This window comes from Humulus lupulus, chromosome 6 (assembly GCF_963169125.1).
Source record: "Humulus lupulus chromosome 6, drHumLupu1.1, whole genome shotgun sequence".
Taxonomy (NCBI): domain Eukaryota; kingdom Viridiplantae; phylum Streptophyta; class Magnoliopsida; order Rosales; family Cannabaceae; genus Humulus; species Humulus lupulus.
The window spans coordinates 4,141,523-4,159,647 of NC_084798.1; the positions used below are offsets into that span (position 1 = coordinate 4,141,523).

Sequence of the window (18,125 nt, forward strand, 5' to 3'; positions counted from 1 at the left end):
TTAGCTTGAAGAAAACCATGATGAGCACCATTAATGGAGAAAGAAAACCGAGTAGTAGTAACACACTCCATAATAAGATTGGTAAATTTTTTTGGAAACTTTAAGGCTTCAAGCATTTCTTTTAGAAAATCCCAATCAAGAGTATCATACGCTTTTTGAAGATCTATCTTGAACAAACAAGCTGACTTAGCACTCTTCCTGTCATAACCCCTAACCATGTCTTGACAAATCATAATATTATGAGCAATACGCCTTCCTTTAATAAACCCACTTTGATTTTCAGATATGATATCAGGGAGCACTTCTCTTAATCTCTTACAAATCATTTTAGAAGCAATTTTATAGACCACATTGCAGCAAGCAATTGGTCTATAATCACTCACTGAATTCGGACAGACCAATTTTGGAACCAAAGTAACAGTGGAGACATTAATCTGTTTCAGCAGACGACCAGAATTCAAAAAAGAGAGAATAGCTTTAGTCAGCTCAGCCCCTGTCACATCCCAAGTATCCTTAAAAAAACCACTGCTAAACCCATCTGGTCCTGGAGCTTTATCATCCGAAATAGAATTCAGAGCCTCTTTAACTTCTTCTACAGTATAATCACGCACCAACCAGTGAGCCTGAGACTGAGATATCAAAGTTCCTTCCTGCACCAATCTCTTGTGAACTATGGTTCTATTAGGAGTAGAGGTTCCCAAAAGAGATTTATAAAAATCTAGAAAAGCAGATATAACCCCCTCCTGAGTATCAATCCATCTACCATCCTGGTCTTGAATAGAATATATTGTATTGTGCTGCCTTCTCTTCTTCAGACTAGCATGAAACAATTTAGTATTCTCATCTCCACTTTTGAGCCAAGCAATCTTAGCTTTTTGACTAAGAAAACTCATGTAATTCTTGTGTGCTTCTCTATACACCTGCCGAGCCTTTTTTTCTTCCTCAATAAGCTGGAAATTGCCAGGATTACTTTGCAATTTCTGTTGAATCTGAATTAAATTATTATAGCTATCATGATCTTGAATCTCTACATTACCTCTGCCATGTCTATTCAATTCTTTTAATCCCATTTTGAGATGCTTCAGCTGAGAGACTAAACAGTACATAGGAGAACCTTCTATTTTGACCAACCAAGATTTCTTCACAATATCAGTAAAACCAATCAGATTTTTCCAAAAGTTAAAATATCTGAAAGGCTTTTTGATATTCTGCATAAGAGGATATATGGAGAGAAGACCAGGAGAATGATCAAACTCATCTTCAGGGAGAAAAGTCACCTCAGCTGTACTATATTTATCCCTCCACTGTCTGTTAGCTAAAAATCTATCTAAAAATCTATCTATTGTCTACTTGCTCAGTTGTCGGTAAGAGGAAGTCCTCCACTATGGGAATCATCTCGTCAACTTCATCATCATCAACTACCTCATCAACAACATCTAGTTCCGTTTCCCCATGATAAATCCACCTCTCATAACCTTGATAAAATCCCCAATCGAATACATGTGCTTCGACAACAGATAAAATTTCAAGCCTGTTATTTATGCATCTGACACACGGACACCTAATTCTTCCATCAGAATCCTTATATTCCGAGGCCATCCTCAAAAAAGATTGTAGACCATTCCAATATTCTTGACAAGCACGATTTCTCAATGTTGTCCAAGTCTTGTCAATCGCCATCTAGAGTGTTACAAGAGTCTGTGAGTTTTAGTAATGTGAATAGGAATGGATAACAAAAAAATTTGTTATCATTTTTTAAATCTTATGCAATATTATAATATCTTATGTTATTTTATGATGTTTTATTATATAATTTTATTCACATTAAAAAAAATTCATTTCATTATTTTATTGTTAATACTTTAAACTTATCATTTCTGTGCCGATATCCCTGTAATCGATGGTTGTAGTCAACAACCATCAATCACAAGCATACCGGGACAGAAAAAATAAATTATTATAAGATATGTAGTAATTTTTAATTAATCATTATTAATTGTAAAAAAAATTATTAAATAAAATTTTTAATTTCTATATTAAAATAATTTAATAATAGTGAATATTATTAATTAGATAACATTAACTATTAAATTATATAATTAATAATATTAACTATTTAATTAATCATTATTAATTTTTAAGATTTGTATTAAATTAAATTAAATTATTCAATTAGATAATGTTATTTAATAAAGAATTAAATTAAATTATTTAATTAAATAATGTTGAATCAAACTTTTATTAATTAAAAAATTAAAAAATAAATTATTATAAGATATGTAGTAATTTTTAATTAATCATTATTAATTGTAAAAAAAATTATTAAATAAATTTTTTAATTTCTATATTAAAATAATTTAATAATAGTGAATATTATTAATTAGATAACATTAACTATTAAATTATATAATTAATAATATTAACTATTTAATTAATCATTATTAATTTTTAAGATTTGTATTAAATTAAATTAAATTATTCAATTAGATAATGTTATTTAATAAAGAATTAAATTAAATTATTTAATTAAATAATGTTGAATCAAACTTTTATTAATTAAAAAATTAAAAAATAAATTATTATAAGATATGTAGTAATTTTTAATTAATCATTATTAATTGTAAAAAAAATTATTAAATAAATTTTTTAATTTCTATATTAAAATAATTTAATAATAGTGAATATTATTAATTAGATAACATTAACTATTAAATTATATAATTAATAATATTAACTATTTAATTAATCATTATTAATTTTTAAGATTTGTATTAAATTAAATTAAATTATTCAATTAGATAATGTTATTTAATAAATAATTAAATTAAATTATTTAATTAAATAATGTTGAATCAAACTTTTATTAATTAAAAAATTAAAAAATAAATTATTATAAGATATGTAGTAATTTTTAATTAATCATTATTAATTGTAAAAAAATTTATTAAATAAATTTTTTAATTTCTATATTAAAATAATTTAATAATAGTGAATATTATTAATTAGATAACATTAACTATTAAATTATATAATTAATAATATTAACTATTTAATTATTCATTATTAATTTTTAAGATTTGTATTAAATTAAATTAAATTATTCAATTAGATAATGTTATTTAATAAATAATTAAATTAAATTATTTAATTAAATAATGTTGAATCAAACTTTTATTAATTAAAAAATTAAAAAATAAATTATTATAAGATATGTAGTAATTTTTAATTAATCATTATTAATTGTAAAAAAATTTATTAAATAAATTTTTTAATTTCTATATTAAAATAATTTAATAATAGTGAATATTATTAATTAGATAACATTAACTATTAAATTATATAATTAATAATATTAACTATTTAATTAATCATTATTAATTTTTAAGATTTGTATTAAATTAAATTAAATTAAATTATTCAATTAGATAATGTTATTTAATAAATAATTAAATTAAATTATTTAATTAAATAATGTTGAATCAAACTTTTATTAATTAATTAATTAAAAAATAAATTATTATAAGATATGTAGTAATTTTTAATTAATCATTATTAATTGTAAAAAAATTTATTAAATAAATTTTTTAATTTCTATATTAAAATAATTTAATAATAGTGAATATTATTAATTAGATAACATTAACTATTAAATTATATAATTAATAATATTAACTATTTAATTAATCATTATTAATTTTTAAGATTTGTATTAAATTAAATTAAATTAAATTATTCAATTAGATAATGTTATTCAATAAAAAATTAAATTAAATTATTTAATTAAATAATGTTGAATCAAAATTTTATTATTTAATTAATTAAACTAAGAAAAAAACTACTAGAAAGACAGCAATTAAACTAAAAAACATAAAAGATTCTTATTTTTTTAATCCCTATATATGAAAAAGTTCAAAGAAATCACCCAATATATATATATTATATATATGAATCAATATATATATATATATGAAAGTTACCTGGATCTTCAAGATCTTTGCCCCTAAATACTTTAAATACCAATGAAAGCCAGATGCAAGTTCAACTCCAGTAGTCCCTTTGACTCTGAAAAAAACGTGAGATAAAGCCTTAAATCAGGGTGCATACTCACTGTATAGCAGATAGTCTATTGTGACAAAATGTTACATAAAAAATTTAAATTGAATTTTTGATACTCACTGTATAGCAGATAATCTATTGAAAATTTGATTACTTCTCCTAGAGACGAAGCATTCGAGAGAAATCTATAAAACCCATTTCAGAATCAGATTAATTACATAAACTACTGCTGACATACTCTTTATGACATTTCCTCAATTAACAAGCAGTGTCGCGTTCACATACAAATGTTGCCTACAAAGACATCAAAAAGCAGAGAGATTTCTAAGAAGGTAGAACTGGTTTGTACTAACTTGTTCTTGCAGTCACCCCTCGACAAAATAAACCGTTCTCCAAGTTTCTAGAAGACTTCCAGCACCTAACACTTCAAAGATCGATTCAAAAACTGTGAGAGAAGGCTAAAAACATGAACTGGGAATTGTCATCATGCATGCTCTAGTTATATTTTTACTTATAAGTTTTTTTTTTTTTTTTTCATTTGTAAAATCTGTTATATAATTTATATCTTTTTGCAGGGAAAGGTGATTTTGTGACTTGCTCCGCACACAAAAACTCTGAGCGAGAATCGCCCTTGAGCCAGCTCTTAAGAGGGTATGCAAATTAAACTATATAAATACTTTATTAACATAATATACCATTTAATTTTCTTTATTTGTCCAAAATGCTAAAATAAGATTAATCTGTACTCTAGAGTCTAAAGTGTGTTATTTACGCACATATATGTATATAAATAATAATAATAATAATAATAATAAGGTTTTGAATTATTGGGTACTGTGGGTTCAGGTGAAATGGGTACGAATGCTATACACGGACTTCTCAGAATTTGCCCGAGACCAAGAACGATTAATCAAAATCAACGACAGGAAAGACAAGAACTGTGAAGAAAGATATCATGCATGATGACAATAACATCAGGTAAACTACGTAGACAAAAATTAGAAAACCAAATCAATCCATAAAACAAACAGAATGATAACAGCAATTAAAGATTGTACCTTGGATACAATCTTGAAGACAAAACTTGCGAGAGAAAACCAGCGAGAGATCTGTGAGGGAGTTTTCGGACGGACGAAGAAGAAGAAGAAGAAGAAGAAGAAGAAGAAGGCTGAAAAAAGGCTCTATATACCATTATTACCGGCGGGTTTCCGCCGGTATTAAAACATCACCGGCGGGTCTCCGCCGGTAATACCACAATGCCGGCGGATCCCGCCGCATTTAATCCGCCGGTAATGCACTATTACCGGCGGGCCCGCCGCTATTAACCGCCGGTAATGTAATATTACCGGCGGGACCCGCCGGTAATATTACCAGTGGAACCCGCCGGTAATAATTTTGAAACCGTTCCCGGGCATTGTATTAGCGGCGGAGAATCCGCCTCTAATAACAGGAAAGTCCGCCGCTAATAAAAAAATTAATTTTTTATTTTGATTTTTCCATTATTAGCGGCGGAGCCAGTACTCCGCCGCTAATATATTGAACATTACCGGCGGACTTAGTCCGCCGGTAATATTTCCGCCTCTAAAAATTCTTTTTGTTGTAGTGTAAAGAAACACAACCGATACACAATAGTGTGGATTCCCATTGTAGAGTCATGGAATGAGACACAAAAGAAAAATTTTGAGTGTCAAAGGTCAAAGATGCCATGGTACATCTTGAATTTCTTTAAACCGATTGCAGGGCTAAAATACATCAGGGAACATTGGGAATTTACTGGCGAGGGGTTGGTTGTGGCGTTAAACGATGGGAAGTTGATAAACCGCAAAAAACTCGATTTGATCCGCGGTGATCCAAAATTCTTTGAAATTGATGTTCCCATAATAAGAGAATTTAGATGGATTGATAGATTGTTCAGAAATTTGGACGGTTCTATTTGCACCTGGGTAATATATAACTCTTCTTACACTGCATGATCAAATTTACTTATAATGTTTCAAAAAAAAAAAATTGGTGATAAGATATTAGATTGTTAATGATATTTACTGACTTCACTGGTACAGCTCAAGGGGAACAAGTATATTTTCTTCTACGGAGGAAAAGAGGAATGGACCAAACAGTTCAAAGAGAAATCAGAGGCCATCATTAAAGATCACAAGATTAATATCGAGTTGTTTTGTGTGGAGAAGAAGACAATCGAAAGCAAGGACAAAGGTCTCTCCATGCTTAAGAAATTCTGGTCTAATGTAGAGAGCTTGCTCGGCTCAAGAACTTCCGTGGAAGTTGATCAAAAGGCTCCCGAAAAAGATGACTACTTTGGGGCTAAAGATATCGCAAAATTGTTGTCGTTCAACTACAAAGATGGCTGGGTGTTGTTTAGCAAAGGACCCTCGTTGGTGACCATTGGCTATATTCCGACGATGTGTAAAGTGTTGGAAGAGTTTGGAAAGTGGAAGGAGAATATTCAGAAGAATGGGTTCGAGAAGAGTTTGAAGGACTATTATGAGACACTTTCGGGGACTACTGAACCCACTTGCTGCCACTTTTATATCCCCACTCACGAGGGAAAGAACCTTGAAATCCAATGCCCAGACCCAGGCTGCTCTCGCACCTTGGAGATGTTCACCAGTTACAAGTGCTGCCATGTGGATCCTCCTTTGAATGCATTTCACTAATATGTTATGTATGTTTGTACTAATATATCTAATGTACGTACTTCTGAGTCGTAATAAGATTAAATAAAGGGCTAACTTATGTATAAAGATTGCTTACGTATATGGTAAGTAATCTGCTAGCTCATGTCCTCAGAATTAGTACGTATTTCGGTCGTGGAAGCGTGTGTGTTTTGTGTATGTCCAATAATGGCATTTTTTTTACGTTAGTAATAATTTGATGCCTCATCTACTCGTAAATCTTTGTGTTATGAATGATGTATTTTTGGTACAATCAGATTTGCCGTGAATACTGTGTTAAAGTTTAGCAAATGTTACTAAAAGTACGTGTTTGGAAAGCCACCTCTTCGTATGAAATTTGATGTAATTCAGAGTAATTCCTCAATATACGGTAATTATGTAATTTGAGATAATTGAGGGGTCTCAATTGCACTCTCCTATTTTTATAGCCCCATAAGAATTGAGTGTAATTAAACTGTGTAATTGCTAATTATAACTATCAATTTTAAATAATATTTATTACATAATATTAATTTTATGTGTAATTTCTAAATGTTTTGCGAAACATGCCAATAGAATTTCATAAGTAATTACCACTTAACATCCGAATACACATTGTATTTTAAAATAGAATGTATTTACTCGAATATGTAAATACTACCCTAGTAATTACACGGCCTAGTAATTACACAGTTGTTTCCAAATATGCCATAATTAAAAACACCATACCAAAAGCAAGGATGATTTCATTTTTCTGGAAAAATAACTAGGATGATTTTAAACGAAAAAGGAATGATATAATAAATATTCATACAAACATATATCTTACCAATTAAATAAATGCATGAATTTTATTTTTGTAAAATTATGTTTCGAGTCATTCATAATATTGAATCTCTAAAACAAAAGTCACTAGTCTCATTATGTCAAGAGACCTTAACAAATGAATCAAAATATCTAATGAACAAAAAAAAAGAGTTCATATTTACTTAGGATTTAGATTAATCTACAAATGATAATCTATTATGATATGAATTAAATCTTTACAACATGATAATTAAATTGCATCGGTCTTGCCATATATAAACACTCTATTATATACAACACATTTACCAAGATGTCTATCCATATCAGTCATCTGAATCTAGATTATGCGCATCTCATATGCTTAGTAAACTGTACTAACAACAATTTATTAAAGATTTCTTACTTTAATACGTTGTTGATAAATTTATTCATTATATATGATTTTAATTCTCTCGTACTTATACATGATCCTATTCTCATCAATGAATATGAGATTTTATGGTATTTATACAAACTATTCAAACAATAATTATAACATTCAAATATAATAAAATTGTACTTTTATTTAAATAATTAAAATGTCTTTTCACATGCTTTTAGGGAATAAATCCTAATACTTGAAAACCTTAAAAACATGCACTACAAGAAATTTGGCATTTACCTACCAATTTTTTACCTACATATATTTATTGGTAGCTAAAGAATTCTTTTACCTACGATTATATTTTCGTAGCGACTATTGGTAGGGAATTCCTTAAGAAAACGGGTGGAGCTATAAAATTTATTATTATCTACCATTAGTATTGGTAGGTATTAGATTTGCCTACGATTATTTTTGGAGGGAAATTTGTTAATGATTCCTGCTTATTTTTCCCTCACTTTTTTACATAATTATAAAAAAGAAGGTGATATGGCTGAAAAAAAAGGTGATGTGGCTGCTGACATTTGATGAATATGGTGACATGTCAAGTGACGGATACATGTGGGCATATTACTACGTGACACGTAAGTTAAGATTAACAACTTTAAAAGATTGAAACAAAACTTCAAACAGTTTGAGAACTAACAGATGGGAAAAACAAGAACAAAAATAGAAAGATTAAGGAACAAACACACCAGTTTATCCTGGTTCGGTCCCAATGAATTGACCTACTTCCAGCTACTCCCCTGAGTTGTTATTATCATTAATCAAATGATTATAGTATATGAACAAGTGTAGTGCACCTCCTAGAATATTACAGAAGAAAAAACACCCCAAAACTCTGCTTGAGTTTAGTCCAAGAACACTGATCTTGGTTTCAGATTTTCCAATCTCTCTCTCACTTTACAATTCTCTCAACACTCACTTTTTTTCTCTCATTCAATTTGAATTGTTTTTTCTCTTTACACGCTGTAATTTTACAAGTGAACACAAGACCTTTATAGGTATATAATTGAAAAGAAAAGACTAAACTTGCCTTGGTGCACTAAGTGTCATAATAGAGATTTTAACTGTTTTAACAACTCTAACTGTCAATTTGTTGAGAGCTGATTTCTAAGGATTATATTTCACAATCCTCTCTAAGGTGCTCTTGTACTATACCCATTTGGTGAGACCCAAACTTTTCTTTGGTGTATCCATCTTTATAGATGATGACTATATGTATTTTTTATTCAAGATTGTAACCTTGATATTGTTGCAAGCCTCTAGTAATATTAGAGAAGAATATCGTAATCTCATTCTTGGATTTTGGTGACTGTGGATGATTTAAGCGGATTACGATTCCTGTAGTTTTTCCTACATTGGATTTCCACGTAAAAATCTTGGTGTCTCACTTTTACCATTGTTTATGATTTATGTTGCTTGTTGTGCATTGATATACGTATTCATATTGATAATTGTGGTGTTTGAGTATATTATAGTTATTTAGAGTATGCTACAAATTTTCAGAAAATTCTGAATAATTTTCATATGCATAAATTATGCAAATGTCAATAATAATATACATGTGCGCGCCACTGGTTCTTCCTTACTAGTTCATCTTTTATTCCGGTCCACTTATCCTGATCTTCTGGAGAATCGACAAAACCTCTGAAGACGGAATCAACCTCATCCACCATGCCCTGAGGCCCAACCAGATATATATAAGCTCCATCATGGACAACCTTTTGAAACACATATGTAAAATCAGCTTTTCCATCCAAAAGGTCGTTGAAGTATTTGTAGGCGAAATTGCGTGGGTAATCCTCCTTGTATTGCTTGAATTCGTCGTAATATTGTCGACAATTGGGATCGTTCTTGGCCCCATAGAACAGCAACACATTGCCAGAAAATTTGAACGAAGAAATATCTTCTTTAAAAAAACGACGAAGATGGGCTCTGAAGGGAGCAATGGCAGCCCCAGATTTAGCCACAAATATGTGAGTGGCAGTAGGACTATAATCTCCCAAAAGTGTGGCCTCGAAGGTGGGACCAACAAGTTGAAGATGGTCTCCAGGACTTGCTTCCAGGCATAAATACTTCAAGGTCTTGTCAATTATGTCAAGAGGCACGACTATGGTAGCTGTTTTGCCATTAAAGTCATCTCCATACCTAGAGGAAGCAACAAAGATATTCCTAAGCTCTTTGACACACCCTGGTACAGAGGGATCATCGGGATTCTGCATGCACAAATAATAATAGTTATGTCACATAGTTAATATTGTTTGAATTACTTAGTATATATAATAAGATACGTACGGGGCGCATAACACCGAAGGCTTGTCCCTCCCAGTAAGACAGCTTGCCACAATGAGCAAATACGATTTCGTAAATCGTATCATCACATTGAAGACATGAATAAATCTTCCTAATAGAAAGTATGGTGGCAGTATAAGGTTTCTCACACGTGTATAAATTTGTGGGACAGATGGCATCTTCCAGCTCTATAGGACCAACTGGAACCCTTCGAACATCAGAAACGATATGAGTCATAGCGGAGCTAGCTAGATGGAAAGAAAGCAACAACAAAAGATATGTATATATATTTAGCTAGTGAGCTGAGATGAGAAATGTTTGGTCCTCCAAAAAGGGATTTATATATATATAGTTTATCCCACTTGCATGCATGCATGTAACACGTTTATGCTTTTTTTCTTTGATTTGTTCACACCATACATATATACACTCGTTTTCAAACTATTAGATGGCTACCGTAGCCAGATCTTAGAGGACATGATATCGAACTAAGGACATCTTATTAAGCTCGCCCAATCATGTTATAACGAATTGATCGATCAAGAGATTAATACAACCCTGTTTTCTAAGTGTAAAAGGAAGACTAATACAACGTTTACTCTCTCCTTAAACCCATCCATACTAGAATATATATTATTCGAGAGCAAGTGTTGATCAAGTCTCGTATTAAATCCGACACCACATAAAATGCACCACTAGACATAATTGCTAAGAGGCATTAGTGATGTCGAACACCACAAGGAGGTGACATACTTTTATTGTCGAAATTCAATATCGGGTCTCACATAATGTAATTTAATAATTATTATGGAGTATCGATAATCAATTTAAAAGTAACACCTCTTGTATTTTGGACACCTTAATATATCAAATAACAACATTTATTTGACTAAGGTTATTTACTAGACCTTATATATTTATGAGAGGTTGAAATCTGGCTTAAATTATTCAAATTTTGAAATAAAGACATCTTTGTTCACACAATCACATTTCACATTATCACACCTCAGTGACTCATCGCCAAATGAGAATTAAAACAAATAATTCTAAATCCCAACTTTGTGTCTTATTCAATGCTTGTTAATAATTAATATAGCACTGCTACGTCCCCAAAAAGTGTTAAGTTACACATAAAAATACAAAAAAAAAAAAAAAAAGTTAAATAATTCAAATGCATCGAAATTAAAAATTACCATTCAAGATCAGTTTTCTTCCAAAATTTTATTTCTTAGTCATGACAAGTAAAATTATTAAAAATAAACAAAAATATGTAGAAGAAAACCATTTAATCGCAAAAAATAAAAGAACAAGATTGATCTAATGTAACAGATCACCAAAGGGGTTGAGGGGTTCGGGAATAAAAAATAAACAGGTTCAAATATGTTATTCTAACTCATATAACATCTATTTAGATAAACATGTTACATATTTAAACTATATAATATTCAAAATGAAGTAACTATGAAAATAAAACATTAACAAGATTTCCAAAAATAGCTTCTAGAGTCATGTTGAGTAGGGTTGGGGTTGGGGCTGGGTCGGTGTTGTGGTCAGGGGTTCAAGACCGGTGTCGAGGTCGGGGTTGGGGCAAAGATTCAAGGCTGGCGGGTGGAGGGTCGAGTATCGAGGTCAGGACCGTGGTCTAGGTTTTGTCAAGGGGTCGAGGATCAAGATTTATTTTAGGACTGGGGCTAGGGTTGAGGTCAGAATCGGAGTAGTATCACATATGATATCAATTATAAATAGTGTGCCATGTTTATGTATCAAGGTTCAATTTAATTTTAAATTTTGGTTTACAATCCAAAAAGAAGCGTGAATCAATTTTTTGCTCCCTTTATTTTGATTTTATACCTGTGGCTGCAAGACTAATTCCAACTTTATTTGAGCTGCACTGCATAATGACCAAGACTAGTAACTACCTTCTATTTATGAGGCTTTGGTTTACAAAAGCTAATTACAAATCAAAATAAAGAAATCACATCAGCACAACTCTCATCAATGATGAAACCGAAGCATCGCACCCAACCGTTAATGCCAAATGGGAAATGAACACATATGTAGTTTGAAAATAAATTAATATATATATAATGACTATATATATGTATGTATATTGCCAAATGAGATTAGAGCTTCTATCCTTAATAGCCATTATTTAAAAAATATATGCGCCCCATTCTGAAAAAATTTGAGAACCATTCTCCATTATAATGTTTCTTCTTGACCCCATTATTGATTGTATTTTTTTTATTGTAGAGAATTTCTTGAGTGTACAGAAAAATCTTATGCTTGGGTATAAATAGCTTATTTCTTGTTTAAATTATCTATGTAAAAAATAATGAATGTCTTTCGCTGAATTTTTTTTTGTTATTTTAACTATATGAAGTTTTTAATCTATATATTTAGGTATATGGATTCAAATTTCCTGTGCCTCGTATCGTACGCTATTATTAAAAGGTTGGAAATAATTTTTGTTAATCATTATTATCGTCCTATAATAATAATATTTTTTTAATAATACGATGGTCATACACTCATTTTAAACCATTTGGACCTATATCATATGTTACTTTATATATGAAGAAATATATATGTATATATATAATCAGTCATTAAAAATGATTAATGGAAGCTCTCTCTTCATTATTATTCAACAACGTAACGTACACAAAAGCTTATTAATTGTAACACAACGTACTAATAAGACACATAATAAGACATTTATTTATTCCCATGACCATATTAATAAGAGTGATATATATATTTTTATTTTGACAACTTTCCCGAAATCGTCTTCAACTTTACGAACCATGTCCTCAGACCCAACCAGGTATATGTAAGCTCCAGAGTCAACCAACAGTTCAAATACCTTCTCACGAAGATCCAAAATGTATGATTTAAACAATTCTTTTGACAGAGTTAGATGGATCAATCTGCATATATATGATTATCAAATGACTTAATTTGGATTCTAAACAATATTTTATTAAAGAGTTCAACCCATATTTGGGTCAGTCTTATATAATCAAATCACATTAAGTACTGGACGGGCTCAATAAAACTTGAGACTTAAGCAACAAAAAATAAAAAATTGAATTTTTAACCTATGATTTATCAAAATTCATCTCTTTTCATTTTTTTCTTACATTTTTATTTTTGATAATAAAAATAAATATAAAAAAGTCTCAAAACAACATCAAAAGAAACTAAAATAGCAATTGTAAAAAGATTTTTAACAATCAACATACATATAAATTAACAATTTAAAATACTTTGTTTGTATAAAATGAATAAAATATTACTAAGGAATAACATGAACTATGATTATACTTTACATAATATTATATATGTATCTATATCTATATATATATATTATAATTTAAATCTATTAATATAACGATATTGATCATGATAAAGTCGAAGTGAACATGTGCTTTGCATGGATGGCGGATTGGTGGGTCATATATATATATGTATAATTATTTATTGATAAGAAAAAGCCTTCGATAAATGCATGGCCCTAAACTCAGATGTTGAAATAATAAATAAAAGGTTATTTAGGATTTTTGGCTCCTGAACTTATGTTCCTGATTTTTTTGTACTATTAAAAATTATCCCTAAACTATTCATAATCTTGTAGAGTGGTACTTCTGTTAATTTTATCCTATGTAGCTAACGGAATGATGACATAGCTCTTTGTGTAAGTAAAATGAAATATAGGCATATGAACAATCTTATACATGTAGGCGGAATTAATATATAGAATGAACATATACAAATAAATGATCGAATATTGTATACCTCCAACCATTGCAATTGATAATCTCGATCTAGATTTACAAAAAAAAAAAATTAGAATGAGTACTCGAGCTTCCAAGCTCTCACTAACTCTTTTAGATGGAGTTATTGATAGTCAGAATGAGTAGTGAGCTTGGGGACCGGTACTCTATATTTATAGAGTGAGACTTACCATCAGAGTCTCTGCCACAGATTGAGATATTTTCTCAATCAGTTGGAATATGAAAAATCGGGAAAAAACAAAATCAGGTAATAAATAATGTTGACCATTAATTATAATATTTTATCAATAAATTAAATATTGACTTTAATATATTAAATCAATTATTTGTAACAAAGTGATTTTATATACTAAATAAATAAATATTATAACATTCTCCCACTTGGTCAGCATTTAAATTAATGTATTACTAGGTTCTATTTTTATGACGAGTATTATGTTCCATGTATTACAATATATTTATTACATAACAATGTACTTTATGTGGATATGTACTTAAACGAATAAACATATATTTATTCAGGTCCTATAAAGATAAAATTTTCTCAAATAAAATTAAGATGCGCATAAATATGAGAAAACATCGAAATAAGAGTTGCCAGATTTGAAAAAGAATAAATCTATTTGAAAAAGAACTCGTTCTTTCCGGATTGTGAAATTATCACAATTTGATATAGCTTTTTATTTGAGAAGAACACTATCTATTTGATATAGCTTTTTATTTGAGAAGAACAAAAGGAAAACTGTTCCATGCCATTTTTATTTATAATGATATTACTTAACAAACAAACATGAAACACAATTCAAGAAACGCATTGACATAAGGCAGCCACTTTAGGATGTGGGGTATCTTATTGGTGTGATTCAATATTAGAATATTGGTGTGATTCATTATTAGAAAAGTATGGCTATAAGGCACCTTAATATGACATATCACCATTAATGAGATTTAATATCGGATTATATATATTTTTAATTAGAGTAAGGTAAAATTAAAATATGTTGGATTGGATATTTGACCAATAGCTATATAGGATATTAGACACCATAGGATGCTTTTAAGCATCTGTCACTTAAGAAACTCATACTCCCGGCTTATATAATACATATATTCATATATAATAGACTAGTTTTTAGGTTTTTTTTTTTTTTTTGCTGGAAATTTTCAACTTATTTTTCCCCATCATAAGAAAAGAGGAGCAGAATAAAACATGGAGGCCAAAGCAAGATTATAATAAGGTAAAAGAAAATATAAAATGGCACAATTGCAATGCACTAATATTAAGCTTAAATTGAGGAAAAATATGCAGTAATTTGGACAGGAAACATCCAACTAAAAGCTCAAAAGATAAATTATCTCTGAAGTGTCTCAAACTTTGCTTCCTCCTCTAAACATCTAAATAAGAATAAAATAAACTAAAAAAGCAAAATTCCATTACCAAAAACTCAAAATCTTCATATCAAAGCTTTTAGTCGAAGAGACTGAAAACCATATCCTGAAACAAAGAATACATCACAGCACACCATCAGAGAAAATTCAATGGATTATTGAACAACCGAAACCAATCGAACAAGTTAATCAATAGAACTTACATCGTCTGATTCTTCCTTCTCTTCAACTTTCTCTTCCTTCTTTGACTCGGCGGCAGCAGCAGCTGGGGCAGCAGCGGCTCCTCCTGCGGGTGCGGAGAAAGCAACTGCACCACCACCAGATGGGACTGATGAGAGCTTCTCCCTTCCAGATGCAATTAGCTCTGCGAAATCTTTGCCCTTGACCTCAGACAAGAGGAAGTTGATCTTCTCGTCCTCTGCCTCAATTCCAACTGCAACAAACAACAAAAACAGATTCAATTCACTTTCTTATCAACACTGAAACAAAAACAAAAACAAAACCCAAACCAAACTTCACCAAAATATTTAACACTAGCCAGTAATCTTAGTCCCCAATGGTTCATATTTCTTCAATGTTAAATATTAGATCTAGAAAATACCTCCCACTAAAACACTAAACCATTCAAGAAAAACAAACAACAAAAAACCCTAATCTTCCATTAACCTTGTATATAAAGTCATCCAAATTAAGCTCTTTTCATTGTATATACAGATAAAATAACATAAACTAATATAAATTAACTAAAAAAATATCTAATGTTTTATAGCTATGGTTGTTTCTCAGTCATCTAATAATGTTCGCTTTAATCTCTTTCATCATCATAAGAACTACTATGAGCTACTACTAATCCTCAGATCTGTGATTATGAACAGAACCCAATACCAATAAGGCCAAAGAATCGTAGTTGATCATACCTGAACCGAGAATCTTCTTCAAATCAGCGGCGGAAGGAGAAGCGTTTCCTCCCAAGACGGCCAACAAGTAAGCGGCGATTATCTTCATTCTGTCAATTCAAAACAAAAATTGAGAAAAAAAAACCCTAGAATTAAAAAACAAAATTACACTCGTTAGAAGAGAAAGTTAGAAAATTTATAGAGAGAGAAACCTGACGAGGGAGGTGAGAGACTGTGAGGCGGCGAGGGAGAGAGAGGACTGAGATGAAGAGAATCGCAAATAAGGAAATTACCATATAAAAATAGGGTAATTACCCAATTCTAAAAGTAACAACCATAGTTACTCGTAAAAATAATGAGTAAAAGGTGTGTAAATAAATTTTGTACAAAATTGCTAATTAATAAATAAAATTTTCCAGTTATATTTTATTATTTTAAAAAATCAAAACATTTGTGATGAGCATGTAATTAAAATGATTTTCTTTTTAAGAATAAAATAAATAATCATAATATTTCAATTTTATTTTTTAGCTCAAATCAAAATAAAATATAAACATTAATAATTCAAAAAAATAATATATCAAATTCAATAGTAAAGTCAAATTTTAGTTTTATACTTGTAAAAATTGAATTACGTAAAAATATTTTATAAAAAATAAGGATAAACTAACTAGTATATAGTGGTGTGTGTGGTACATCCCCTAAAAAAGGATGTATCAATACATCACACTCTCAAAAAATCACATATGGAGTGTTTTAGTTCTAATTTTTTTATGGCAGTATTCTTTGTAATTATAGTGACACTACAAAAAAAAGGTTCTATACCGAGAACACTATACCGACAACATGTCCTCGGTATAGACATTTCATATGCGCGGGACATTTTCGCGGTTTTGAATAGGTTTAGTTGCTAAACCGAGAAACTATACCGAGAACATGTTCTCGGTAGAGGGTTTATAAATATACCCCACAGCCGCGAAGCCCCTTCTCCTTCCTCTCTGGTTTCTCTCAGTTTTCTCCGAGCCGTCCGCCTCCCTCCGCCATTTTCCTCCGTTTTCCTCCCAAAAAGCTCGGTTTTAAGCCTCAAAATTGCCAAGGGTGAAGGGATTTCTGTGTATTTGTTGAAGGTATGGTTTATTTATTCATTTTTTTATATATATATATATATTTATGAAATTGTATAATGATATTTTGTAGTTTTTGTTTGAAGGTTGGGTATTCGGTTTTTGTTGGACTAAAGAGATTGCTAGCAAGATATTGAAGGCATTGGTAAGTTTTTTTTAATTTTTCTGTATTTTTTTAATTTTTTTTTCAATTTTTGAATAATTTATGTTTTTTTTATATAAATAATATAATATTAATTTTAATAAAAATCTGAAATTATTATATTAGATAGAATGTATTTATTTTTAGGTTTTCAAAATAAGTATTAGTAAAAATGATATTAGGAATTAGAAAATTGTTATATGAGTAATTAGTATTTTTTTTAAAATAAATTCTATGTTGTTTTGGTGAATTTTATGTGTATTAAACATATTAGTAAATATATTAAATATTTGAGTGTTAATTTGAAAATTTTGGTGGTAATGTTAGTATGTTGTTGTTGTCAATTTTAATTTTTTTTGGTTATGTTAGTAGTAAAAATTCAAATTTTATGAATATTGATGATTAATTTGTTGTTGTTAATTTTTAGTAGAATTTTAATATTTTGGTTAGAAAATTGAATAATTAATAAAATTTAGACTAATAATTATGAATTATATAGTCGTTTAAAATGTATTTGTAATGCTCTCTG

At 29.6% G+C, this 18,125-nt stretch overlaps 3 protein-coding genes across 3 annotated transcripts; 1 reads left to right on the top strand and 2 right to left on the bottom strand.

Moving 5' to 3' along the window:
- The first annotated feature begins 6,097 nt into the window (after positions 1-6,097).
- LOC133783710 (protein SIEVE ELEMENT OCCLUSION B-like) lies at positions 6,098-6,958 on the top strand. The gene has a single exon (XM_062223358.1). It carries the CDS (start codon positions 6,276-6,278, stop codon positions 6,726-6,728), a length of 453 nt encoding a protein of 150 aa, XP_062079342.1. The 5' UTR covers positions 6,098-6,275; the 3' UTR covers positions 6,729-6,958.
- A 2,545-nt stretch (positions 6,959-9,503) lies between these two features.
- LOC133783666 (ferredoxin--NADP reductase, embryo isozyme, chloroplastic-like) lies at positions 9,504-10,485 on the bottom strand. Its single transcript, XM_062223314.1, has 2 exons — positions 10,252-10,485; positions 9,504-10,172 (listed from the first exon to the last, which is right to left on the bottom strand). Exons 1-2 carry the CDS (start codon positions 10,483-10,485, stop codon positions 9,504-9,506), a joined length of 903 nt encoding a protein of 300 aa, XP_062079298.1.
- Positions 10,486-15,301: 4,816 nt separating this feature from the next.
- On the bottom strand, positions 15,302-16,608 carry LOC133783711 (large ribosomal subunit protein P2B-like). The gene is made up of 4 exons (XM_062223359.1): positions 16,543-16,608; positions 16,352-16,440; positions 15,638-15,867; positions 15,302-15,540 (listed from the first exon to the last, which is right to left on the bottom strand). Exons 2-4 carry the CDS (start codon positions 16,437-16,439, stop codon positions 15,514-15,516), a joined length of 345 nt encoding a protein of 114 aa, XP_062079343.1. The 5' UTR covers position 16,440; positions 16,543-16,608; the 3' UTR covers positions 15,302-15,513.
- Positions 16,609-18,125: the final 1,517 nt, after the last annotated feature.